The sequence below is a fragment of the Cydia pomonella genome, chromosome 21 (genome assembly GCF_033807575.1).
Source record: "Cydia pomonella isolate Wapato2018A chromosome 21, ilCydPomo1, whole genome shotgun sequence".
In the NCBI taxonomy this organism is placed as follows: domain Eukaryota; kingdom Metazoa; phylum Arthropoda; class Insecta; order Lepidoptera; family Tortricidae; genus Cydia; species Cydia pomonella.
In genome coordinates, this window is record NC_084723.1 from 13,708,893 (window position 1) to 13,736,875 (window position 27,983).

The 27,983-nt window shown below is 35.8% G+C and overlaps 1 protein-coding gene across 5 annotated transcripts in view; it reads right to left on the reverse strand.

Moving 5' to 3' along the window:
* Positions 1-1,044: 1,044 nt before the first annotated feature.
* LOC133529707 (protein Skeletor, isoforms B/C) overlaps positions 1,045-27,983 on the reverse strand; it is a 67,609-nt gene continuing 40,670 nt past the window's right edge. For 2 of the 5 annotated variants that reach the window (XM_061867496.1, XM_061867497.1), the window contains exons 3-18: positions 26,912-27,021; positions 25,129-25,250; positions 21,410-21,521; positions 18,748-18,966; positions 17,146-17,346; positions 15,546-15,566; positions 14,946-15,038; positions 13,323-13,453; positions 11,967-12,079; positions 10,978-11,186; positions 9,868-10,009; positions 9,369-9,401; positions 8,900-9,023; positions 6,999-7,129; positions 4,683-4,846; positions 1,045-4,118 (exon numbers count right to left, since the gene is read on the reverse strand). In XM_061867496.1, coding sequence (XP_061723480.1) covers positions 3,954-4,118; positions 4,683-4,846; positions 6,999-7,129; positions 8,900-9,023; positions 9,369-9,401; positions 9,868-10,009; positions 10,978-11,186; positions 11,967-12,079; positions 13,323-13,453; positions 14,946-15,038; positions 15,546-15,566; positions 17,146-17,346; positions 18,748-18,966; positions 21,410-21,521; positions 25,129-25,250; positions 26,912-27,021 — 2,090 coding nt within the window. In that variant the 3' untranslated portion in view covers positions 1,045-3,953. The remainder of the gene's footprint in view (positions 4,119-4,682; positions 4,847-6,998; positions 7,130-8,899; positions 9,024-9,368; positions 9,402-9,867; positions 10,010-10,977; positions 11,187-11,966; positions 12,080-13,322; positions 13,454-14,945; positions 15,039-15,545; positions 15,567-17,145; positions 17,347-18,747; positions 18,967-21,409; positions 21,522-25,128; positions 25,251-26,911; positions 27,022-27,983) is intronic. The other 3 variants (XM_061867498.1, XM_061867500.1, XM_061867501.1) reach the window with 3 other exon arrangements.

Sequence of the window (27,983 nt, forward strand, 5' to 3'; positions counted from 1 at the left end):
ACTAACTCACCAAGATAAATATACTTGGTAAATAGGGATAACCTTTTAAAAGAATACATATTTGTAATGTCCAAAATTAACATTATAAATATGTATTCTTTGAGTGCACTGTTTGATAGTGATGGTATCATTTACAGACTTACGAACTGCATAACGTTACATATGGCGTAGTACAGGAGGCCTACCGTGAAAATCTAAATTCGCAAATTGCGGGGATCTTTCTCTTTTAATCTAAGACTTAATTAGAGTGAAAGAGAAAAATACCCGCAATTGCCGAAGTTTGATTTTCGCGGTTGTAACCAAGAACTGCCAAGCTTTCCATTCGAGCAAATTTAAACGAAACTGATTACGTTTACAGATGGTTTGGGCCCATAGCTGGGCAGAAGTCTGTTAATCCGTTAATCTTTAATTAACGAAGTTAAGTTTTCAAGTAACGGATTAACTTTTAAGTTAACTTTAAAAACCTGTAACTGACTTGTTAACTTTCCTTAAGTCCGTTAATTGTTAATACCTAAGTACCTACTCACACCAAGGCCGCGTGCTGCCGCGCCGCGCCAATCACGTTCCGACTAGTTTGCGTTAGGTTTGTATGCAGTGCTACTTTACATAGCGCCAATCGTCGCGCACTTGTACTCGTACTACTGACTAAAAGTATAATGCTGCTTACCCCGTGCGCCGTATTAACTTTGTTATTACGAGAGTATGACAGAGTTGATCGCGGCAATCTGAGCAGTTGCCATATAAGATACACGGGTGCGAGCGAGACAAATATAACAACTTACTTTATATTCGAGACCGTTGTCTTTAATAAAAATCAATATTTATGATTATTTCTACTATTTTTATTTCCTATTGCGTATATTTACGATTTTGAGTTAACGATTAACTTTAACTTCCGTTAAATTTTTTGAAAAGTAACGTTTTAACGTTTAACGAAGTTAAGTTTTTATTTAACGGATTAACAAAGTTAACTTTTTGATTAACGGTGCCCAGCTCTGTTTGGTCCTTAGAATTAGTTATTACACAGGGAGAATAAGAACTCTCTTATAGTTTAGGAAAAGGTGTTTATTGTCAAAGTTATCATAAATTACACAAGAAACAGCAATGAGTAGCCAAACAGTATTGTTCACTATACTTAGGGTAAATATGTACAGTTATCAAAATCAGCAAATAGCTGCATTTTTTTCATGTAAACTAGAGACTTATAGGGGTTATTTGAAATTTTCGCTGTGACCATACTATTTTATTATAACTTAAAGATTTGCTGTCTTTGTTTTACATGTAAAAATAAAAATTTATAAAAAAGCGTAAAACAAACCTATATAAGTATTATATATTGTTTACCTTCTTTAAACTATCAGTAAAACTGAACTACCGAGACAGTTATTTTTGAAATATGAATACCTATTGCTAGTAAGTATTGCAGGTTTCTGTGATGGAATAATGAAATTATTTTTGTTCAATTTTTTTAACATTATTGTGGCAAGTCCGTTTCAAAATAATTGTGCATTATTCTTGGAAGGGGTTAAAGAAAAATCATGGCCATTTATTTAATGTCTTAAAAAAGCATTCTAGCGTTTTAAAAGTATAAATATCTAATTCACAGAATAAAAAGTCTTATACTGTTTAGTATCACTTATTTTGTAGGTTCATTGTAAAAACAGATTTTCCTTTCATTATTGACAAGGTTGATTTATTTATTGGTTCATTATAAAAGATCATTTTCATTTTTGTTATGAGTATCGTTTCCAAATGGAATAGTAAAAAATCACGAACCTCTGGTATGCAGTAAAACCATGTACATGTATATGAATTATAACTCGAAAAAAAATTCTAAGTAAATTAATAAACTACGGTTTAATTTCTAATTTCCACGGTTTTATATGGATGATGTTAGTTGCTGTCCTTTACTAAGCTCAAGCATCTATCTAGACAAATTAGAATAACTTTGAGATAAATCAAATCAAAACTAAGCACCGTTTTGCTGTTAGTAACTTTAAATATACCTTACTTCTGCGTCAGAGGCACAAACACGTTACAGTATAAAGCACATGCCTTTGACATTAATTGAAAACTTTTATATATGTTATTTTTTAGTTACAAATTTAATTAACTACTTACTATAAAAATCTTATATTTAACAGAAATTTGTGCTCCAACATCTACGACTACGAAGTGTAAAATGATTTAAGATTACTTTCTAGGATTTATTGTCTATATACTCCCTTAAGATATTGTTAGACATATCTAGTAAGTAAAAGTTTATATATGAAAACAATTCTCTAAAATAGCATTCGTAAAAACACAACATAAATTTCAATTTTATAATAGAGACATTACTGTTCAGACGATTTCAAATTTATTGTCAGAGTAACATTCAGTACATAAAGTTTATTATATATGAAGTCTTTACTACAAATGCTATAATAATGAAAAGGTACCTCTTAGGTCAAAACAATCCACATCTTGTTAACTTGAAAATGTCCTTTAGCTAAGCTAGGTTGCCTTAATTCTTATGACTATTTTGGACGACCTAATAATGATGCACTATTTGTAGAAAAACTTCTTAACGTGGTCAGAGGCCATCCAGATAAAATAAGTTTTACTAAGCAACAATTTATTTATACTATTTTGAAATTTAAAGTATGATAGGCATTCGTAAAATATTTTAGAAATGATTTACATAAATACTAAATTTAACAATTAATTTTATTGTCTCTTATTTTGTTCTTTTCACAGCAAATACATCTTCCAATCATCGATCTCGTTATTATAAAATCTGTACGACAACAATTGATTTACTAATTACAGTTCCAGGATGAAAACCTAATGGTTTAACACCAGTAACACCATTCTGTATATAAAAATTGATATTCGGAATTAATTTAGAAGACGAACTTCATTATTATTTTAGACATTCAAGACTTCGCTCCAATATTTTAAAAGGGGTTATATGTATTATATATCTCTATCCTTAATTTAATGTTTTGTAAAATCATTTTTATTTTACAGGAAAACTATTTATTATAAATTGATTTCGCCTGCAGCGGAAAATTGTAACCCTTCGATTTCGTAGTTTTACACATTTAATGATATTTATTTAATAATTTAGTTAGTGACTGTCAAAATTAAGTTAGTTTATTCTAACTGCGATCTTGTAAATTTCTATCGTCGTCTCAGTTTAAGTTTGATTTCTTGAATTATCAACTTCTCTTGATATCTATATATAATATATATTGCATAAAACACGAACGCTGCACTCTTACATATATAGGTATTATATGTAGTAATTGGTTTAGATTCCATTTATTGTCACGTAAGTATATTTCATACTAATAATAGTAGACTTAACAATAATAAAAGTATAGTTGTTATACAAAACGTTTAAAAATCTATTAATATTGTCAAGCACGAGGCATGCACCTAAAATAATCTTAACTACTTATTTTTATTACATTTAGCCAATTTTTATTGTCAAAGTTTCTAGTGTGACGCTTTTTTACTTAAATCATTAAAATTTAATTATTGTCAAGCCGTAAGCTTTTTCAATTCCGTAAAATGTAAATACTTACACAAATGTATAATCATTACTTCTATGATATTCATTTATGACAATAGTAAACTATTGATTTTCATCTATGTTTTGAAGCTAAATCGTAAAGATAAATGCACAAAATGCAATGTACTTGATATGAAATTGATTTAACGCTGATTGACATTATTTACCCAATTTAAAAACACCTGTACATAAATTCGTGCGAGCTCTGTTACTTCTTATATTATAATAATATCCCAACAATATATCACAATCTCCACGACGTATATGAAACAGCAAATCTCGTTCATTTCGTTTTAATTTGTAAATCCCAAAGTTTACAGTTTGAGATAATCATGTTAATAGCTGCCATTTCATACACTTTTTTTACAGAGCTCGCTATTTGTGCAATGCAATCTTATCTTGATGCAATATTGTAAAAGGATGTTAAAATGACAATCAATGCTGTAACCGTTGGTAGGTATAAAGCTGCAGAGTTAGCTCTTTGATCTCCTGGAAGTGGTATTGGTTGCCCTGGATCTAGTACGTGAATCTTCCAACCCAGGTTATTGTGTGTGTAGCACTGGAACAAAATAGTAGTTTTGGAATTAGGATTTTAAAACTTTCTTGTCGGTGAGAATAATCAAACAAAGCTTAACGCAGAGGCTGTCTCAATCGCTTAAAAACAAAGCATATCATTAGATATGCCAAACCTTAAGATATATAAATCATTCAGATATTAAATTGAAACTGAATTTAATTCTCAATAAAATTATGGATGTAATACTTATGTCAATTTTGATTCCAATTGGAACCAGTATAATCTGTGGGTTTTTGACTACATAAGATGATAACAAAAAATTTGTTAAAACGTTATTGATTTAGGAACTTAACAACAAAGTTGAAACTTAAAAATAATGCATTGAAATAAACTGTTCCGTTCTGATATCTGATTGTCAATAAAGTTAGTATTAAACATAAGTAAATTAACGATGGTCAGGTAAATAAAAAGCCCTGCCGTTATTTTTTATCGAGGCTAACAAAATTGCACTACCTAGCGCTAGTCAGTTTATATAAAAAAATGCGATAACTAGTGTCGCTTTTATCTCTGGCCTAAGGAAAAAATTCTCTGAATACCCTTACTGACCTGATAATACACCAGGTCAGGCGTCTCTTCGGCTACTGTCCAGTTGAGTATTCCTGGCTCGCCTTCATTACACTCAAGCTGTAGAGTCTTCATATAGGCCTCGAAACTATCAGAGACGGCCGATTGGTCCGTTGTCTTGTGTATCCATTCGCAGTAGCGGCCGACTGAAATAAAAAAACATGATTAACATGATTGACGGCAACTGGGTACTCTTTAAGGCAGCTCGTAACCGTTGCAACCAGATGGTACGTGCAGCAAAGCGACGGTTTATTCACAGTAATGCTTCCTCTTCTTCTATGGTTGATGTCTGGAAATAAGTCTCTTGGCTTAGGTAAACCTTCCAATGGTTTCGATGGCAGTTCCTTCACTCTTAATGATCTTAACATACATTTTTCTTCCGCTTCTCGTGTTGACACTGCTATTAAGAGCAGTACTCTTTCTACTATCTTATCTATGCCCTCTCCTGTCACAGATACATTCTCATTTTGTCCTATTTCTGTAGTTAATATAAAGGACATTATTAAAGCCATCAAGTCAAAAGCCGTGGGTTGTGATGATGTGGGCCGTTACATGATTGTATCAGTGCTTGATTGTAACTTCCTTTCGTAACATTCGCATAACCTTTTAAGCCCCGTGCAGTCAGGTTTCCGACCGAGTCATAGCACCAGTACTGCGCTTCTTAAGATGACGGAAGACATTAGGCATGGAGAGTCAATTGGTCACGGTTCTTGTTCTAATTGATTTCTCTAACGCGTTCAACACCGTTAACTATGACATTCTCCTCGCTCTGCTCAAACACATGAACGTTTCGGAAACAGCCCTTAACTGGTTCGCAGCCTACCTGAGGGGCCGCCAGCAGGCAGTCCGAGTTGACTGGTCCTTGTCTGACTGGTGTGGCCTGGTTACTGGCGTGCCTCAAGGAGGAATTTTATCCCCACTTCTATGTTCCGCCTTTATTAACTTTATTACACCTAACCTTTGTTGTACCTACCATCCGTATGCTGATGACCTGCAACTCGTGCCCCGACGACCAGTGCCCCGTGACTGATCTTCAGATTTGCATTGACAAACTTAACGTCGACCTTTCTCATATCCAGCAGTGGTCAAAAAAGTTCGGCCTTTTTCTAAATCCTTCCAAGTGCCAGGCCATTGTTATCGGTAGTTCTAGACAGCTTGAAAGAATAGACTTGGACGCGATAACACCAGTAAGTTATGACGGCACTCCAATAAGGTTCAGTCAAAGTGTTAAAGATCTAGGTATTCTTTTAGATAGTACTCTGCGTTGGAGAGCACAGGTTACTGAGATCAATCGAAAGTTCATGGGTTCCCTTCATGCTCTTAATACATTTAAGCACTTCTTGCCTATTAAAACTAAAGTTTTATTAATTACTTCCCTTATCCTGCCCATTATTAATTATGGTGTTGTGTATTATCCGGACTTAAATGAAGAACTTCTCGACAAATTGGATCGGCTACTCAATAACTGCATTCGCTTAATTTTTTTGCCTTCGTAAATAGCTTGGCTGGCTCCCCATCCGTCAACGACGCAATGTTCGTATGTTGTGTACTCTTTTTCTGTGTTAAATGATTCACATTCTCCTGAATACCTAAGTCTCTATTTCAATACTACGGCACCGTCAACTTCTCCCTCTTCACCGCACTGGGTGCATGTCGAATTCGTTTTCCGTGCAGGCGGCCCATCTTTGGAACGGGCTTTCCTACGGCATCAAAAATGCTCAAAATAAGTTTGCATTTAAACAATCCTTACGTGCTTTCTTTGCTAGCAGAATGAAAAATTAATAATGTATGTGTAAGCTCTATATGTTTTGTCGATATTTATAAGAAATATAAGTATGTATATTTATGTATTATGTATGTATGGCATGTTATTGTATTATATTTGGTTGTTGTCGTTAAAGTAGCACCGCCCACAATCTCTCTGCTTTGCCTAAAGGTTGACTGGTAGAGAATGCCTCATGGCATTAAGTCCGCCTTTTGTACTAGAAGGTTTTCATTTGTGCAATAAAGATTAAATAAATAAATTTAAAAAAAATACAGTCACGTCGAAATTTCTTAGCTCATCAAAAGCAGGTATAACTTAATTTAAGTTTGCTAAAATAAACAAAGATATTTAATCAATATTCCTACACCCTAGTGTTGAATTTGGCTGGCCACATTCTAAAGCATAGTCAATTTCTAGTGTTTAATTATTAACGGAATACAAATGGTGCAGTACAGCGGCATCTATTACAGCTGCCAAACTAGGAGCATGATTTTTTTAGACTTTAAAATCAATAACTCTTTGTCTAAACTCACTAGCAGTAGGGTACGCGTAGCCTTCATTGTCGCGCGCTACTCCCGCAAACACTCGCTGCTTGTTCTGGTCTTCTGGCTTTTTCTGGCCGTAACCACCTTCGGATGAGTCACTGATGTAGAACGGGTGAAATCTAGAAAAAAAAAAAGAAATTATGACAAAATTTTTAAGCCTTAATGTTTTATAAAATTACAAATGATGACCGCAGGTTTTTTTATGTGACATGAGTATTTTCATAGTTTAATATATATAATATACATATAATTTCAGATATCAATTGCACAATAGTTATATATATAAATAACAAAGAGCCAATTACAGGTTCCCATCAAGCAGCAACAGGTTAACAAATAATTGGTGGTTAGCTCTAGGTATTTTTTACAACGTGTTACCACTAATATTTTTAAATATGAATACTTATTATATTATATACTAAACAAAGAAACCAAAACTTATTAGTAAATTAATACGTTAATCGATACAATAATATGCTATCGCATACGACTCGCTCACTCAAATAATTTGTTTGTTAGAATCCGTCTTATAGTTGTGATATTGCTAAAATTAAAAACGTCTATATCCCGCTCCTTCGTTAGTTCATTTAGACTTTTACCAGCTCGTAGTAGAAAGCTATTCTTTCTGTAATTACGCGATGAAAAAGGAATTGAGAGGGGAAGGAAGTATCTTTTAGACCTAGATGGAGTATTGAAAGAGAGCATAGCGAGCAATAGGGATGTTTCCATCTACAAATCTTAAGGCAGAATTGTATCCCAATAAATCCTTTTGGATTATAAGAACATGTTAAACAACTTTTAGGGGACCTGTAATGACCATATTTTTGTAAATATTGAATTTAAAATATCTTTTGGCACACGTCACGTGACCAAACTCGAAACGTCATTGAATATTCTGATGACGTCACAACTCTCGGATTGACATTGTTGACAGTTAGGCGATAAACAACAAATGACAAATGTCAGTTGACAGTTCGTATCTTCTACGTGCGTATGTAGTGTGTATCTTCTACGTGTGTATGAGTTATGTGTCAAACCGTAAACTGTGACGTCACACAATTTTCAAAGAGCGTTTTGGGCGCGAAAGCATCTGTCAAAATATATTTTGTTAATTTAACATATTTCAAGCCGTTTTTAGTATAAAAGTTGAATTTTAGGGCAACTTTTAGTTAATATAGAACCTAATACGAGCGTTTCAAAAAATTGGAAACAACCCTATTCAAGACAATCAATGTTACCATTTAAAATATAAGTAATATCTGCAATCTGTCGACGTTTATGTAGTGGGATAAGGTGATGTTTTTTACAAATATTGTCATAATTGGATGAATTATAAGGAGTTTTCATTTTAAAGCAGAGGTATTTTACAAACTTTTTCTGTATACGTTCTATTCTGTTAATATAAATATTATAACTGGGGTTCCAAATTATAATATATGAAAGTTTTAATTTTAATTTTCATAAACATAAATTTCCTTATACGCTGCATAGACTTACCATGCCTTAACCTACCATGATTGGTAATGAAATGTAAATGAAATTAAATCATGGTAGATTTTATAAAGTGGATGTGGTATCATTATTTCCTTTGTCAATAGCAAATGTCAAAACTGACACTGGTAATATGGAAAACATGATAAGTTCAAAATTAAAAATTTGTTGTACTTATATATTTTTTGAGTTAGGTTGGTTTTATTTTATTTATTAAGTAGTAATAATTATTTTAACATAAATTTAATTTGTACGTACTAATGTACATAATAATAAATAAATTGTAAAATTAAAGTTACAATCCTTAAAAAAATATAATAGGTACTTATTATTATTCAAGTATAAAAAAGGACTTTTGAAAAGTAACCAATAACGGAAAATAGATATATGACACATACTTAGCCGGGTTGGTCTGGTCTTCGCCGCCCTCAACAATGAAGGTGTACGTTTTGCCTCGCTCCACGTACAGCTCCGGGATCAGCTGGTCGTTGATGTACCAGGCGATACCCCAAGACGGATGCCCTGGTAGAGAGAGACGAATAAATATTGGGTATTTTTAAAGTACATAAATAGCATTAGATATTAATCTCTAAATATACTCATAATTTTATCAGGGTGCTATGTTTTCGCTCTTACGAGCTCCTTTTATTTATTACTCTTTTTTTAATATTTGTCTATTTTTTTAATTAGTGCATAGCATAAAGAAAATTATTCATAAATAATGATTGTCTGCTTTATATTTTCATTTAAAGGAAAAAAGGCAAATGATTAGTTATACATGGTAATGTTAATTGAATTAAAACAAATAGGATTGATTAAATAAAAATAGAACGTATTATAGGAGGATAAAAGGGTTAATATAGTTACCATACGGTAAAAATCCTTTACTTATGTCATTGTCTGCATGTAAGGAAAAAAAAATACGAATAAATCAATTTAAATATTATTTCCACAGTCACTAGCTCCTTAGAGAACCCAATATTCCAGAATTTTAATATAATATTCTTTACAATACCACCTACTCTACAATACCATTTTTCAGCTAAGGTTCTGTAGATCTAGATACTGATATATATATATAATTAAATGTATGTATATATATTCTTTATTGTACATAGAAAAACAAACACGAGAAACACAGTTACAAAGTGAATTAAATACAACAAAGGCGAACTTATCCCTACTTCACTTCACCATTTCTAGACCTGATTTTATTGCAATCAGGTTTACAAAGCATTTAGATTATAAAAACTTTTATTTTGGAAAATTATGATATGATATTTTTCGGTATTCGACACGAATAAGTGAATAAGTGAGAGTGAGATGCACCGAAACTGTACCGCTTTGTACTTAGCTGTATCCATACCAGTGATAGGAGTGTAGCCTCGCTTGCCACCGGCAGGCCCGATGCGGGCGGTGAAGTTGGTGACGCCGGCGATGACGCGTGGTGGCCAAGGCACTGGGCCGTCGTCATCTAACTCTGCTAGGCCAATGCATGTGTTATCGTTCTGGAAAATGTATAGATTTCTTTGAAATTGTTCTTGGTGGAAGAAAGCATCGTAAGGAAACTAGATTGATCCCACATTAAGACTTAATTTTACCTCTGGATTAAAAGGCTTTTTGGGAAAAAGTCAATGCTGATTATTATCGCTGAAACCGTTGCAAAAAACATTACAAGGAGCAAAATAATGCCATTTTTTTTGTTTAATGTAACTTTATTGATTCAACTTGTTACGAGTAAGATTTTACTCCAATAAACTAGAGGAATTGGGTTAGTTTTTTTTTTTTTTTTTTTTTTTTTTTTTTTTTTTTATGGAGGATAGGCAGGCGTTTGACCACGATCACACCTGATGGTAAGTGATGATGCGGTCTACGGTGGAGCACGCTTACCTATGAGATACCTATTTACTCTAGCCTTGAAGAGATTTTGGATATGCTCTGCTATTAATCCAGATAATTTATTCAAGCTCAGCACTGTTACTGGTTCTTGGCTATTCATAAAAAGTTCAGTTTTCTGCTGCTACTGCATCCAAAGTAACCAAACCATAACAACATCATGAAATACCTACTACTAGATGAGCTCCAAAGTCAAGTAGGTAGGACTGATGTTCCTAGAAGTATGCATAAAGGAATGCACATTGGCCTCGTATCGCGAGTTGAGTGGTCCAAACGCCGCGATTACGGACAGCGACTGCGATGTATTGTAAGCACTTTATCTTCAGTAACTTCAGTTGCCAGTGTATCAAATAATGAAATAGGTATGTGGTTCTCTGCCTTTTCGCCGAAAATGGTATTGCCGAATTTCACTTGCCAACCAACATTCCGCAACTTTACATAATCCAACCTAACTTAACCCAACCTAGTACGCAACTTTCATGGTTGCGAAATAATTATTTGGTAAAAGTTGGTTGGCAAGTGAAATTCGGCAATACAATTTTCGCCAAAAAGGCAGTACACCGAAACATACAAATAATACCTGAGCTCCAAAGTCGAGCTGCACATCAGTCCTAGTAGTATCCATGAAGGAATGAGCATTGGCTTCATAGCGCGAATTGAGCGGGCCAAATGCCGCGATTACGGACTGCGAGCGTGACGTAAGCACTTCTTTGTCTTTGTTTGGTTCTTTGGCCGCTAGAGGGCGACGGTAGGTGATGGTGGTTACGCCGTTCTTCTGTTGTCCTGATACTATAAAGGATGAAGGAATTGTTTGAAACGGTGCAGAATGTCAAGTTGTAGAATAAGCCTTATTCTCTACTGAGTTCAATTGAAATGGTAAATACTATAAACGAACCAATTTACTTTCATTTCTTTATTATTCCACCAGTTCATATACTTAAATCTTTTATTTATATCAATTACTAATTAAAATATAATATATGTTAATTATTAATATTAAAATGAAAACAGACATCGTAAAACTTAATTGGTTATACGTCAAATGCTAACAAAATCTGTTATATTTGTTTATATTATGCCACTTCTATTGAACTCCACTATAAAATACCAACAACGCCTAAATTGGATGAACGAAATATTGTATAGTACTACTGAAGACTACTCGTACACGTATTATAGGGTTTGCGAGTGTTTATATAACAGTATGGAGCTTAAAAAAAATTATGTACATACCTGAAGAGCAAATTATACTCCTATTGCAAGTGTCCATAATCGACGGTCACCGCTTACCATGCTCGTTGTATGCTTATTTGCTATTAAATTTTTCTTTTGCAAGGAGCTTAGTAAGTACAATTGGAATAAGAAAGCACCTAAGCATTATGCTATTACAAAAATGTAAATAAACTTAAAAAGGTTAAAAAAGAAAGTGCTCCGACTGGGTGAGCCGATGCGGTAAGAATAGGGTTACATAATATTGTGAAGAGTATTGGAAAGGATCTAAAAATCTGAGACTAGTATAGCACGTCATGTATTTTAGTTTTACGTAACAAAACTGGAAATTATACTGACCTACGACAACATCGTTACTGCCGCCAAGTCTCGCGTCGGGGCACACTCCTCTCTCTCCGTCACATTGAGCCAAGTGGCTAATGGTGTAGTCTGCTACTTTAGGTTGATTTGCTCTGAAAATATACAAAATTACTTAAGTTTTGTCGCGAATGTCAAATTTCATGGCAGGTCCACGGCGTGTACCACGGGTTTAGACCCGTACTTAAATGATATATTATATTCATATACCCGATATGATTAAGCAAGCATAGAGCCTTTTTTATTAGGTACTATTTAATATCTGTCCAGGACAGGCCACATGCTGCGAGACAACAAAGAAAAATGGAGCAAGCAAGTGACCCACTGGTACCCATTCGGTTGCAAGCGCAAAAAAGGTCAACAAATAACCAGATGGGAAGATGACATCCAGTTTACTCTAGGACCCCGCTGGACCAGAGTTGCTTTAGACAGACAGCACTGGAAAGAGTTGGAAGAGGCCTATGCCGACAGGCACACCACACTAAGAGACATTTTATAATAAGACAACTTAATATTTGTATTTACAAGTGATCATATGTGGATTAAAGGCTTATTTAATTTAATTTATTTAATATCTGGTATAAACAAGCAGAAGTAACTAGTTATTTTATTAGTTTTATTACTAATGGTGGTCCCACAGTGCCACACTGGCTGATAAGTATAAAATGTTACATAACATTGTGTGACAGGGACAACATAATAAAACACTATCAATAATAAATAAATATTATAGGACATTATTACACAAATTGACTAAGTCCCACAGTAAGCTCAATAAGGCTTGTGTTGAGGGTACTTAGACAACGATATATATAATATATAAATATTTATAAATACTTAAATACATAGAAAACACCCATGACTCAGGAACAAATATCCATGCTCATCACACAAATACATGCCCTTACCAGGATTTGAACCCGGGACCATCAGCTTCGTAGGCAGGGTCACTATCCACTAGGCCAAACCGGTCGTCAAATCAATACTATCACATTGTTCAGGGACAATGAATAATGGGTCTGACAGGAGTGACAAGTCACACGATGCAACAAGTATACACAACAAACAATATATACACATACATGAGTCATGATGATGATGATACAGCAAGTATGGGACCACATTAAAGCATTCACAACCAGCGCGAGCTACGCGCTACGTTTGTAGCTGAAAAGCACCTACATACTGTATGTCAGTTAGCTGTCAGTGAATGTATTGAAATTTGGCGTTAGCGCCTTAAATTTAACATGAAAAATAATTTAACATAAATTTTAAATTTTAACGTTACTTGGATCCGGCTAAAAGGACCAATCAAATTATTTTATGAATAATACTAACTTGTTATCCCAGTAAGCAACCACCACATCAGCGTTCAGCATGGCAGGTCTGCCTTCCGCTCCTGATATCCCGAAGGCCATGTATTGCTCCCGCCTTAAGCGCGCCGAGAGCGTTATTTGTATTTGGTTGCCCTAGAAAAAAAATAAGCATTAGACTGTGATAGAGATTGACTACGCTAATGTGTAGGTAGTTTATGGGGCTGTCGGCTGGCGGTCTATTTGTCACACATAAAAGTATAAATGTATGCTGTGTTTCCGTTATTGCTTGTAAAGTAGCATTCTAGCTCTTCTACAAATAGGTTTTCATAATTTGTTCATAGCAGGGAAGAAATTTATTTGTCAAAATTAGACTTAATGTTAGTTGACATCATAGATGCAGTATGTAGCGTCAAAAGTAATAGCAGAGGGCCTACCGGGAATATCAAGAATCGAAATTTCATTATCTGGTTATCTGCCTTTCCATCGTTCGAATGAGCAAGAGTGACAGAGAGGCAGATAGTCAGATATGATTACTTACTTATACTATAGAAAGGGAAATAGACGAACAAACGAAAGTTGTCCGCGGTTGGCACTCAGGTATACGGTCATTAAGCGTTATTTTTTTTAAATTATACACGTACCTGTCAAACGTTGCAATTCAAAGATATATAGCATAATTATGTAGGCTACATGTTTCGAAATGAGAACTGAATTTAGTTTTAAGAAAATCAAATTTTAAATAGAATAAAAAAGTGGAAGTTAATTTACCGTATATTTCATATTTATTCAATTTAGTTCTCATATCAAAATGAAAGTCATCAAAAATTCAATTGCAGTAATTATGCATTTACAAATATATTTTACCTTATTGTTTCACAGCAGACCAATCGCTTGAATGTGGAAAGATATTATCTAATTATTTTCATGGTGGATATTTTTTCAAACAAAAATCCTCGAAACAATATTAAAACCATTTAAAACTCTTAAACTTACATGCGCAAATATTGCAAGGTTGTTAATTTTCCATGCACATTTCCGGTCGCCATCAAATAAATCGGAGAGGCCGAGATGCTCCAAAATATCTGAACATGCACTCTAGCGTCTTGATAATAGAGGCGTGTTCAGATATTTGTGAGTACCTTGGCCGCTCCAATATATGTGATGGCGACTGTACGGTCGATATGTATACCTACCAAATAGCGACTGAGGGTATAACGCTATCTCTTTAACACTTGACAAAGTCAGGCAAAAATAATCCTAGGCATGAATACAGGAATTCTCGGTCCGATTTTCAATACCGAAATGAAGAGGACCAATATCGAAATAACAAAATTCCGGTATTCGATTTTTTTTTTCATTTTATTAATAAATGGCATGAATACGAAAAAACTACGGTTACTGCGAATACTTAGTCCTAGTAGTAGATCCTAATAATATTTCATATGTAGTCTGTAAATACTGCATTATTTATCTTCCTTTATGTTCTGATCAAATATGACAGATTTTACCTTAAAAAAGATTTTTAAATAGTAATCATCCGATATTGGGTGCCTTATCATTTACATGGCATTATAATCTCAGTCGTAAGTAGATATAGCCGCTACTTTAATCCATATATGTTCAAAAATACGAAATTCAAAGTTACCTGTAGTTCCCATTTGACCTGCAGCCTTTTGTCTAAAATTTCCTTGCAGTTATTAGTAGCGCTAGCGGGGGTTTGTGACGTTGTTGAACTTGTCTGAAATATTGTTATAAAATTATTTTGGTTCTTTAATTAGTTTCATGGTACCTATATCATTTACTTAGCCATTATACATCCCGTTTCGCCGTAACGCATTGTTATTACAAAAATAGTATAAAATGGATATTAATAATATTAAACATACTTTATTGAAGTTAATAACTATAGTATGGCAAACCAATTTGTCAGTAGGTCAGTAGGCGGCGCTGGCGGTCCAAAGTCTGTCAAGCCAGATCCGTTAGTAGAAAAAAAACAGCAAAAATTAAAAAAAAAATTAATGCTAAGGATTGTCGTCTCATAGAAAATTTGAATTTTCTACTGACTTTGATTGACTGGCTATATCTCCCATAGTCATTTTGAATTTTATACTTTTTCTACATATTTTATACGAGTAATTGGTTTTCCTGACTATAGTTTATCAATTAAAATAACCAAACAGTGAACTGAAATAGGTTTCATAATAAGATGAAAAAGTTAGTGTTTGTTAATAAAATATATACTTACAGGGTTATACCACCAAGCAGGCTGTTAAAATAGACAAATCCAGATCCAAGGTAAGCAAAGAGAAAAGGCAAACAAACAAGCAGATTTATTAACAAGATAAACACACAATAAATAATTTAGTAACATGGTATTATTAGTAGCTTTTGGTAGATCTCAGTCTTGTAAAGTTGGTAACATTAATTTAGAAATGTAGCCGAGTTTTCTATATTTCATAAAGTTTGCAAATACACTTTTAATTAGTTTAATCAGTTATAATGTATATGTATAAATCGTAAGATTATTAAATTAAGTAGCCAAATTTTCTAATATTCGCTATAGGTTAGAAGTATTACAATTAAATTTATTTGAGATTTTAGAATCATCCAAACCAATCAAAAGTGTACTGTATTGGCTGGACATAAGGTTGTTTTTTGATACTCGCAACCAAAGGTTGCGGCTTAAAACTATGTCGATGGTTTGTCTTCTTTTTCTTTTTTCCCTGAAAAGCATAGACAAGCAAAGTATAATATTAGTCCATGGTAGCGCTGAAAAAAATGTTAGTAACACAGAAATAAATCCAAAGCTGCTTGTTAGAAAAATGCCAAAGAAAATAAATTAGCACACATTGTTAAGTAAAAATGGTCGTGCAAACTGACAAGCTGTCAGTGAAAAAGGGCGGAATCATAGGACAATGTAGGACAGTTCCTACTTGTACATGATTATAGATTGTATAATTATTACGACAAGGTTAAAATCAAGTATATAAAACCATTTAATTAATCACAAACTAGAAGTTAATCTCAGGGGAAAGAAAAATAGGACCGGATTTGTCCGGTTGAATCTCTTTTCCATGAAAAAAAAACAAACTAGAAGTAACCAACGTTGCAAGTTTTTTTTTTTAACATAGTAAATTATGCATATCGGTTTCATTCATTCATCCGCTCGATTAAGTTTTCCATTTACCATTGTATCGATCGATGTTGTAATTGCAGGGAAAGTAGAACGATTGACCACTACGCCTTTTCACTTTTTAATATTTTATAAGTTTCAGATTATTGACCAAGTAGTAAGAACTTTGTACATTGTCGATGATTTCAATAATTCATATCTTCCCTAGAATGCGATTACTTAAATATATAACTTAATAATTGATACAAGTTTTAACTAAGCTTCGTTTAAGGTAATTCTGTAACGAATTTGCAGAACCAGTGGGGTGGGTCACTAATACTATCAACGTTAAATTTCATAGGAAAATGACTTTAACGGTGGCTGATATGCCGTAGGATTTTCCAAACTTGCAAAATGTCCACATTGAATTTTTGTAGGTACCTATGAGGATCGCATTTTGCATTTCGAAATGAAAGATTCCTTCATTAAAAAAAATCTTGAATTTTCCAACTTTATTCAAGCTTTCCGCAACTTGCATATCTGTAGGCACACACTCTCTCGACTGGCAAGTCGCTGGCGTTGCTACAGAGTTTTCTTGGACTGACTTTAACTAGCTATATATATCTATATTATCATATTTCACACTCATTTCCATCTTCATATATTTTTATAGTCTTCATAATTTATGCAAGAAAAAAATTCCCAATATATACAACATCATTTTCAAACTCACAGTAATCTTCGTCTGCCCCAACGCCGGCGGGACATCCAAATCCTTCGGGATATACACATGTCCGAAGTTATGCCGGTATTCGACGCACCAGACGGCCAGCCAGTCGATGTCGTACGCTGTCAGCTTGCCGGGCAGTTGGATCTCGATGTCTTCGCCTTGGTAGCCGCGGAGGGGGTGGAGGGAGCCGCTTTCGCTTGGGACCTGGAAAGGACGTAAAGCGAGGTTTAGACTAGCAAGAACTTGCATGCAATTTTCATTTACATTGCGGCATCTGATCAAACTTTTGAATGCAGTTTATCTTATTAGTGGGCAATGTAACGTAAATTGCGTTATTGTCTACGCTTCGCTTTAGTGTTTCAGATGTGTCAAACGACAGCAAAAATTGTCATCCGGTTAGTAAGTCAAAGCAGAATATAATATGTAACCCGTGGCGCATTTTGTAAGCGGTAAAATTGACCAAAGCAATTACGCCATGCTCGGCATTAAACTTCCAGACCGAGTAAGAAATGTCTAAAATGTCGAGATCCGACACTGTACTAATATATGAGACGTGAACGACATCATTATCATGCTTAATGGAACTGGCATATTTCCAGGCAGAGTAATGGCAGGCGGGCAAAATTTTAACAGACGGGTACTGGTGGCCGCTTTTGGATGAAAGAAGCGTCTAACGTTCGTTAACTCGTAAGGTTGGTAACACTTCTGGATGAGACTAGCCCAGGACCGGGATAAGTGGCGTACACAAAAAGAGGCCTATGCTCAGCAGTGGGCAACAGGAGGCTTGATTAATCCAAACGTCTCGCGATTAGTCAATCGCATTACAAACGCCATTCTAAATTTGTAAAATTATAAATTAAAGGTTCATAAAAAGGATACGTAGGAGACATTCAAATCTTTAACATATGCGGTCTTTAGGGTAGGTATCTGGGTAATTAGAGTACAGTCAGCATCAAAAGTAGCGGATCAAACAAGGTTTCAAAAGTATCACTCTGTAACAACTTCACCAAATGTGGTGGTTCTATATGTAGAACAATTAAGACGGTAAAAGATATACTTTTTAATGACAATTTTAGAGATTTATTTATATTTGGAAAAGTTATCCGGAATATCAGATACTTTTGGCGCGTTGTTTCATCCGTTACTATTGATGCTGACTGTACCACTGATGTGCCTTCGAAAAGTAACCAAAATTGAAATCAATTTCCGCATCTCCGAAAACTTGGAACTCGGAAAAAAATCGGAAACTTCTAATATTTTTGCATCTCATATTTATTTCCCAGTTCCCAAATGAATGTTTCCTCAGATTCCGATGAAATTTTCCTGAAGGTTCCGAGTACTTTTCAAACTTTTTGGAAACTGATTTCTGGGAATTTTAGGATTCTGACTCTGCAGGGTGGATTTTATTTATCCCATCACAATGTATTTTGGGAATGTAGAACGTTTTGGTGTCTAGAACGCTGATGTGGGATTACCTTAGTGCCAAACGTCTTAGGCTCGCGTCCATTGCCGACCCAGAATTATGGGTCGGGCCCGGCGCCATCATAATACAGATTAGGAATCTAGAACGTTTTGGCGTCTAGAACGCTGATGTTGTGAGATTACCTTAGTGCCAAACGGATTAGGTTCGCTTCCATTGCCGACCCAGAAATACGCGTCAGGACCGGCGCCATCATAATGTAGGTTTGGAATGTAGAATGTTTTGGCGTCTAGAACGCTGATGTTCCCAGAGCGGAGGCCGTGCGCGAGCCTCTTCAGTTCGGGGAGGACTCGCGGCCTCGGGGGATCGAGGCCTGTCGGGATGAATACGTCACCGAAGTTTACCTGTAGAAGAAAAGCATGGGTCAAACACAGATTTAGGTTTTTTTTTTATCTCTTCCCGAAAGTGAACCAAATTGGTGAAACATGATCAAGGCTAAAACTACGTCTAGGGCGATTTAGGCTGATGTAAGTTAAACGTTAGGCTCCATTATTGTCAACGTCTGGGAACATAATAGACAACTTTAGTCATTCTGTGTATTGTAAGTAGGTGTAACCTACGCTTCTTATATCAAACTAATGTTTAAAGATATAATTTAAATGTGGGGTACTAAATATGCAAATAAATATTGTATTTGTCTGTTGTTGACAGCTAGAGCTATGCCAACAATTTTATTTTTAGATAAATAAATATATTAAAAAAACTTATTAAATGTTGTCTATTAGCCATAAATATATTCCATAACATAATTCATAATCATCCATAATATCAAATTTAACTAATACGACCCTCAAATTATTCAAAACAATATTACAATCAAACCTAATTACTACGTCTCCTACACCCGTTATCACGTCACAATTGAATGAGCCACAGATAAGATAACGAGCGGGTGAATGAAACTCGAAACAAATATGGCGGCGTTTTGGCGGGAACGAGCGCGCATGCGTACGCATGCGATCGATATTTTGACGCGATTGACAACCAGCGTAATGCTTTAATAACAGCGGGCTTATGACTGAGAGAATATTTTTGAAAATATTTTTAATTAAAATAAAACTAAACCGTGTAGAAGAATACTTTAATGACGCATATTTCTAAGAGTATATAACTACTGTATTAATGATTAATTTGATTAATTATAATTTCCTTGATTTGAGCTTGACCTAAGTACCTATTTAACAGTTAAAATTTCAAAAAAATGTACAGGTACCTCATGTCTTCACATTCTTTCGTAGTAGGGCTAATAATAAATCGTAGAAACCTAGTTCCGTAATGCCTATATGCCCAAAAATTCAAACCACATAATATATACAACACCTATTTCCTCTTTACTCCTACTATAATCGAGGAAACATAGACAAATACTACAAGGATGATTGTAAAAAAACGCTAGTACGCGATTTTGTACGCCCAAAATAGTAAAACTGCCTCTCCTCCCCCCTCTTTGTATATGCGTACCACTATCAACCCCCATTTTATATAAACCTAATAGTTAGGTTAGGTTGGTTAAACACATTTTTTTGTTTGAAGATATCGACAATCGTTTTTATAAACACAAGAGCCCAAGACACAGACATAGTCTAGTTTGGGATCCACTTGTATTTAGGGATTGCAAATATTCGAAACTTTCAGGTATTCGAATATTCGATTTTTTCTGAAGAGATATTCGAATAAAATTCGACTATTTTTAAAAAATAAGAAAAAAACGCGAAATCGTTTTTTATCGTTTTATCCAAAAACTATTTGCACATATTCCAAAAACTAATGATATTTTGCAGAAATACACTTAATTGACTAGATTTTATCATTCTACTTAGATGCCCACATTCATAAAAACTATTCGAAACGCAAAAATTTGACGTATTCAATATTTCTAGCTAAAACTTTTAGTATAAATGCATCGTTGCATGAATGAATATTATTATAACTATAACCATCCAAACACGAAAGAGAAAATAAATAAATTAGTAGGTAATTATTTTCCGATTTACATTTATTTTTAGTCACTCAGTTGCCTATAAAAAGCCTTTCATTCCATTGTATTTTGAACCGCGGGCAGTGGTTGTGTGTTGTATTATAGTGTCGGCAAAATTGTTTACTATTGTCAATAATATATTTTATTTTATTTAACTTTAATTCACTTTAACTAATAATTTGTAAAACTTAGTACGAACACGTAAGGTCCACCGATGAGTCAAAAATTCAGTTAGTATTACCAACATCCCACACGAGCATCACGTATATATGTATACTCACACCTTCGACACCACACAGACAGCCACTTGATGTCTTTCAGCCGCTTGCCGCCCGGCAACCGGAGGAGTACGTCTGTGTTTGTATAAGTATCGTTGAATACTAACATGAGCATCACGTATACTCACAGTAAACCTTTGACGCCACACAGACAACCACTTGATGTCTTTCAGCCGCTTGCCGCCCGGCAACCGGAGGAATATGTCTGTGTTTGTGTGTAGTGTAGTATCGGTGAATCTACTACTTATAATATTAACATCACGTATAATCACAGTAAACCTTCGACACACGACAGGGAGCCACTTAATGTCCTTCATCCGTTTGCCGCCCGGCAACCGGAGCAGTATGTGTTTGTATGTAGCGTCTACTACTTATAATATAATATGAACATCACATGTACTCACAGTAAACCTTCGGCACCAGACAGACAGCCACTTGATGTCCTTCAGCCGTTTGCCGCCCGGTAACCGGAGCAGTGTGTGTTTGTATGTAGCGTCTACTACTTATAATATGAACATCACATGTACTCACAGTAAACCTTCGGCACCAGACAGACAGCCACTTAATGTCCTTCAGCCGTTTGCCGCCTGGCAACCGGAGGAGTATGTCTGTGTTTGTGTGGGCCGTCAGTATTGGCGGATCTCTGGAAAAAATGACGTTTTATTAGCTATATGATGGCAGGATTATTATTAACGATAAAATGAAGATTAAATGTTCAAAACGACTTGGAATCCCGTCGCGGAAGTACTCATTCTAATCACCATAATTACATGTCAAATAGAGGTCCATTTCAGTCACAAAATAATTAGCAGAATAATTACCCAAAAAATGAATTGCAAAAATAAACAAGGAAGTTTATTGTCCTCCCCCATGATATTCGCAAATGAGTCCGTCGAGTAATTAGATGAACATGATTATGGGGGCTGAGATGGAGGATAGGGGGTTTAAATATGAGTTTTTATTGCGACTTTACTGATGAAGAAATCCCGTAACTATTATAAATAAAAAAGTTATTAAGTCATTTAAGATTTAAAACATTTTTAGTAGGTATACATATTTAATTGACTGAGCGAAAGCGAAAGTCCCGTTTCAGCGGCATAAGCTTAGCACGAAAGCTCCGCGACAGTATCTCGCGCGCTAAATAGGCCGCCAAAATTCAGTTGGAAAAAGAAAGGTAGGTAGTCTATTTCAGGGGCTAGATACTGTCAGGGCACATTAGTGCTAAGCGCGCAGATTGGGAAAAATGTTTTCGTCTTTCATAATGTTCTCCTACTCGTATGTTGCATTTCTTAAAGATTCTTATGAAATTGGTGACGGAAACCCAATTAGCTAGTTAGCTAGGCTAATATTTAGTATGGTGGTTTTATTTAAATATATCTATTAAATATATATTTGTTTTTCCGCCTATTAAAGCAGACATTTACGTCCACTCCTTTGTCAACGGTGTGTGAATAAAATGGTATTTTGTACCATTGATTCTGGACCGATTTAAATTATGCATTGTTGAATTGGGTATGAAAATTGCTTGAGTCCCAAGGAAGGACTTAGGTTAGGTTTATCACGAAAAAAATCATTATGCGCGGTCGAAGTCGCGGCAGAAGCTATAGAACCAACTAAAAATGATTTGTATATACTTAACATAAGAACTAAAAACGAAACATTTATAATCGATTTTCAACTTAATACCATAGGCGGACGGATATTAAAATATCACTACTTTTCCAATTGGGAGGGATTTAAATCTTCTCGGGTCAGAGGTGTAGGGTTAGAGCCGACGTAGCTTTTTTTGACGTTCATAAAGTTACTTGAATAATAAAATATCTTTATTTATCTTTTGCTAAATACATTTTTTATAAACTGTAAATATTATTTATAGTCAAGTAATATTAACCTATAATAGACAATATGAGCAATACACACAAATACAATAAGTACATTTAAATTTCAATGTTGGCAACTCCTATAATATCCTATTTGTAAATAAATAAAAAACAGGATTTGATTAAGTTTAAGATAGGAAGCCTAAATGGTATTTCAGGTTTTACATACAGGTCTTGTGAGGTCAATGTAGGTCCTAGGTACAGTCAGCATGAAAGTAACGGATTAGACATGCTCTATATGCAGAGCAAAGCAAATAATTTTGGACAATAACTGTAGAAATTTATCGCTATCTGGAAATGTATTAAATGGTAAATATTAGGGGGGAGAGGGGGGGATGGTTAGAGGTTAATTATTGTGTTGAGAGACTTTTGGTGCGTTGTTTCATACGCTACTATGCTTGACGCTGACTATACTTTTACGCAACTTTTACTATGAGGCTAACTCCAAAATCCGGCTAAGTCTGGCAATTCAACGGGGAAATGCAGCAAGCGTTCTGGGGACGATGCCCCAGGCAACTCTAATGTAATTCAATTTAACGTACCTAATCTTGACGCTAAAATTAGCCACCTAAGTATTTGTAAATAAACTCCTATAATTAGACGAAATCTAACGCACCTACCCTATTTGAAATATCATCAAACATGGGACCATTTCCTTTTAGCGTTAGATACAAGTTTGACAAACGTATCGAAATGTGGGTAGCGTGCTGATTATTCTTCGAACATGCGATGGTATCGATTTTTTTAATGTTACCGAACGTACCTACGAACCAGGTGACTGTAGCTTTGATTTATTGAATACGAAGTAGTTCACAACGATTCGTACTTTTTAGGGCACCTGCGATTGCTACCAATAATACCTACCCACCGAATGCTTGCCTATAGTTCATTTACCTAATCGTAAACAGGGTTAAAATTAGGCCGATCGTTACATTGATTGATTAAGTAAAACTAGTACCACCTTCGCCTACCATAGGGTTTTTTAAAACTTTTTCTAAGGTCAAAAAATATGGGTACCAGGCGATAATATTATACACACACATATAGATAAATAAATAGGTACCTGTACAGATACACAAGAAATATATAATAAATAAATTAATATTACTTAATAACGAAATATTCGTGCTGTACTAAATATTGGTATTATGGCTTATTATTATTATATTATTGGTATTATTATATAAGTCGACTGAAATGGAAAAATAAAAAACAGCATACAAAAATTAAAAAATGCAGTTAAGATTAAATTTAGCACACAAGAAAGCAAAAGGCATGCAAATCGCTTACGCTCCCGTAGCACTCGAAACGCAACTGTCACTTTCGCTCTAATATGGATTATGGAAGAGCAATAGAGTAGAGACACAAAGCGTTTTGTTGTCGTAGCGATAGCGATTGTTACCTTGGCTAGGCCGGCAGGACCCACAAGAACGCGCCAGGGCCGGTGCCGTCGTACGTAACACATGATTTAGGCACTATTGTGGTCGACCCGCTTGGTATTAGTTCTCAGGATGGGCTGAACAGCCGACGTCAAGTTTTGAACCTTACTCCTTTGTAATAAGGCGAACAAAGAGTTGTCGATTAACTTGCAGTAGTCTTTAGGATAGGGTGTACGTACTAGCTGTGCTCAACTCAACGCCGTGTGGGCACTAAAGTGGTGAGGGCCCTCCGGTGAGGGCTGCGATGTGTCCCCAACCCAGAAGGAAGCATCACCGGTGCCGTCGTACGTACCACAAGGTTTAGGCAGTACTGTTGTGTTGTGTTCGACCCACCTGGTATTCATTTAGTGGATGAGGTGTACGCACTAGAATGGTCGACTGGTCTTCGGGATATATGGAGGCTTTTGGAGGTATGGGCATACCCTCCGGTGAGAGCTGTGACGTGTCACCGACTCAGAAGTATGCGTCACCGTCACCAGTGCCGTTGTACGTATGTAACACATGGTTTAGGCACTATTATTTGTTCGACCCACCTGGTATTAGTTCTCAGGATGGGGTAAGAATACGCACTATAGTTGTAGACTCACCTGGTGTAGTCGTAGTAGTGGTGTAGAGATGTACTCAACTCACCAGGGTTTGGCCAATAAAGTCGACTCACCTGGTGGTGTAGTCTTCAGGGTAGGTTCCTCCGGTGAGGGCTGCGGCGTGTCACCAGCCCAGAAGTATACGTCAGGACCGGTCCCGTTGTATGGAACACACAGTTTAGGTACTATAGTTGTTCGACCCACCCGGAATTAGTTCTCAGGATGGAGTAAGTATAAGTACGCATTAAAGTTGTCGACTCTGGTGTAGTCTTCAGTATGGGGTAGGCGCACGACAGCTGTGCTCAACTCACTAGGGTTTAGCCAAATGGCTTCTAAAGTCGACTCACCTGGTAGTGTAGTCTTCAGGATAGGGTATGGGCACACCCTCCGGTGAGGGCTGCGGTGTGTCTCCGACCCAGAAGTATGCGTCAGGGCCGGTGCCGTCGTACGCGAAGCCACGTACGAATACCTGAATAAACAAATATTCAAATAAATTTTGACCAATTTGTTTTACTTATTTCTGATTACTTTTAAAACATTTATTGCTGACTGAAGGAAATACGCTAAAATCTCGTCAAAATGGAGAATGGATCATGTGAGCAAAGGAGTATACTCATGTGAGATAAGAAGTATAGCCAATAACTAATATACACTAATAACAACCGAAGAGTTCCACTATCAATCTTCTGGCTCTATCCACAGCGTGCTTAGCTAACATACCAATCGTTAACGCTTAGTCGCTCAGTAGCGTAGCGTAGTCATCTCTCTTTATTACTCTTCCATATTAGTGCGCAGTGACAGATAAATTAATAAATATTATAGGACATTATTACACAAATTGACTAAGTCTCACAGTAAGTTCAAGAAGGCTTTGTGGATACTCAGACAACGACCTTACCGAGATTCGAACTCAGGACCATTGGTTTCATAGGCAGGGTCACTACCCAAGCCCGACCGGTCTTCAAACAGTTACGTTTCGTTCGCTACGGAGCGTTAACGATTGGCACGTTGGCTACGCATCCTGATCAATTCGATAGAACCAATTTATGGTTTTGCCGGCCGATATGTTATACAGAAGATGTATAATATCTATCGGGTACTCATAGCTTCAAATCGATACAGCTATTACATACTTATAGAAAGTTAAAATCGACTTGCAAGATATTATTACGTTGTTAGTTTCTTCGTTCTTACAAGTGAAGTAAATAAGGGTGTTAACCTCCTAAGACGGTCTGCTGCGTTAATAGTACTTATTAAGTTCGATGAATTCAAATAATTTTCAGTTGTAACAGAATTGTGAGAGTTGCTACTAGTAGTCTTGTTTTGTTAATTTTTTTGTTAATTAATCATTTTTAGTTCATACACTATAGCTTAAAAAAATATTTTTCATTTGTTCAATAACAATTGAACTGACCGTGTTTTCATCGACTGCGTACACTTGCCCACGAATACCGTGTGCGTATTGTACCTTTATATACTTACTTTACTCTTTGGTATTGGTTTAGCCAGCCGATAGACCGACCGTAAGTACCTATGGCTCTACTGACGTTCGAGGCTGGCGCTGGAATTATAATGGTTCAATTAATCGTGCTCTTGTGGACTGCGTATACTTGCCCACGAATGCCGTGCGCGTACTGGTTTAGTCGGCCGATAGACCAATCGTAGTATGGCTCCGCTCACGTTGAGGCTGGTGCTGGAATTATAATGGTTGAACTAACCGTGCTCTCGTCGACTGCGTACACTTGCTCACGAATGCCGTGTGCGAACTGGTTTAAATGGCCGATGGGCCGACCGTAGTAGATATTGCTCGACTCACATTGAGGCTGGTGCTAGCATTATAATGCCCGAGTTGAACTAATCGTGCTTTCGTCGACTGCGTACACTTGCCCACAAATGCCGTGCGCGTTCTGATTTAGCCGGCTGATGGACCGACCGTAAGTATGGCTCCACTGACGTTTGAGGCTGGCTCTGGAATTCTAATGGTTAAACTAATTGTGCTCTCGTGTACTGCGTACACTTGCCCACGAATGCCGTGCGCGTACCGATTTTGCCGGCCGACAGGCTGACCGTAGTATGGCTCCGCTCACGGTGAGGCTGGTGCTAGCATTATAATGCCTGAGTTGAACTAACCGTGCTCTCGTCGACTGCGTACACTTGCCCACGAATGCCGTGCGCGTACTGGTTTAGCCGGCCGATAGGCCGACCGTAGTATGGCTCCGCTCGCCGCGTCGATGCTGGTGCTGGAATTAAAGGACTTTGTTAATAAATTATTCTTATAACCACTCACTTTTCTCGGAATATTTATTTACAAACCAAAATTATTGTATCATTCTATAACCATCAGGAGGCCTAAAAATGTATGATCTTCAGTTCTATACTAATTTGAACTTTTATTATAACTAATCAAAATGCATTTGATTTGGCAAGTTTTGATTCCGGGTGCTATTAGAGGATATATAAAATGTGTCCAAATCTAGCAACCATTTGCAAAAAGGATTGGAATTTTACCCTACCGACTGCGCCAAATACTTAAATATCGAAGTAAATTTCACCTGATTTATATGAGGCAGAATAAGTGACCCATATTATACAGATAATCATCATAAGATAAAGATACAGATAGTTTATCTTTCAAGTAAGAATATTACAATGCGCTTATGGACGTCAAATGAAGCTACACCGGCTCTAACCTTACCCCTCTGCCCGAGAAGATTTAAGTCCCTCATAAATATTTCGTGGTGTTCGATCAAGTAATCTACCACCAGCTTTGGGTCCAGTATTCCATATAATAAAAGAAGGACAGTGAGACCATACTGTTGATTGGTTAGATTGATATGTAAGATTGCCCCCAAATATTGAATTTTATTTCTACACTTTCTAATCTAATCTAGATCACCTCGAAAATTGCCTTCAGCTAAACTGAATTTAAAACATTCTACGCCGTAGTGTTCAATTCCTTGACGTAAATTCAATCAATTCTCTTCGACAGTCAATGAAATTAATGGAACTTCGGAATAGTTCCGTAGTTCGAAACTCAGTTGAAAACTGAACCTACAGATCAGAATTTAATATACGTGAATTTAATTGAATATTACTTTAAGATATCAACCGAATTTTAAAGCGAAGATTCTCAATTTGTATGGACTGATAATGACAATATGATTGGCCATTTTACCATTTTAGAAAATAAGTGATCAGTTGT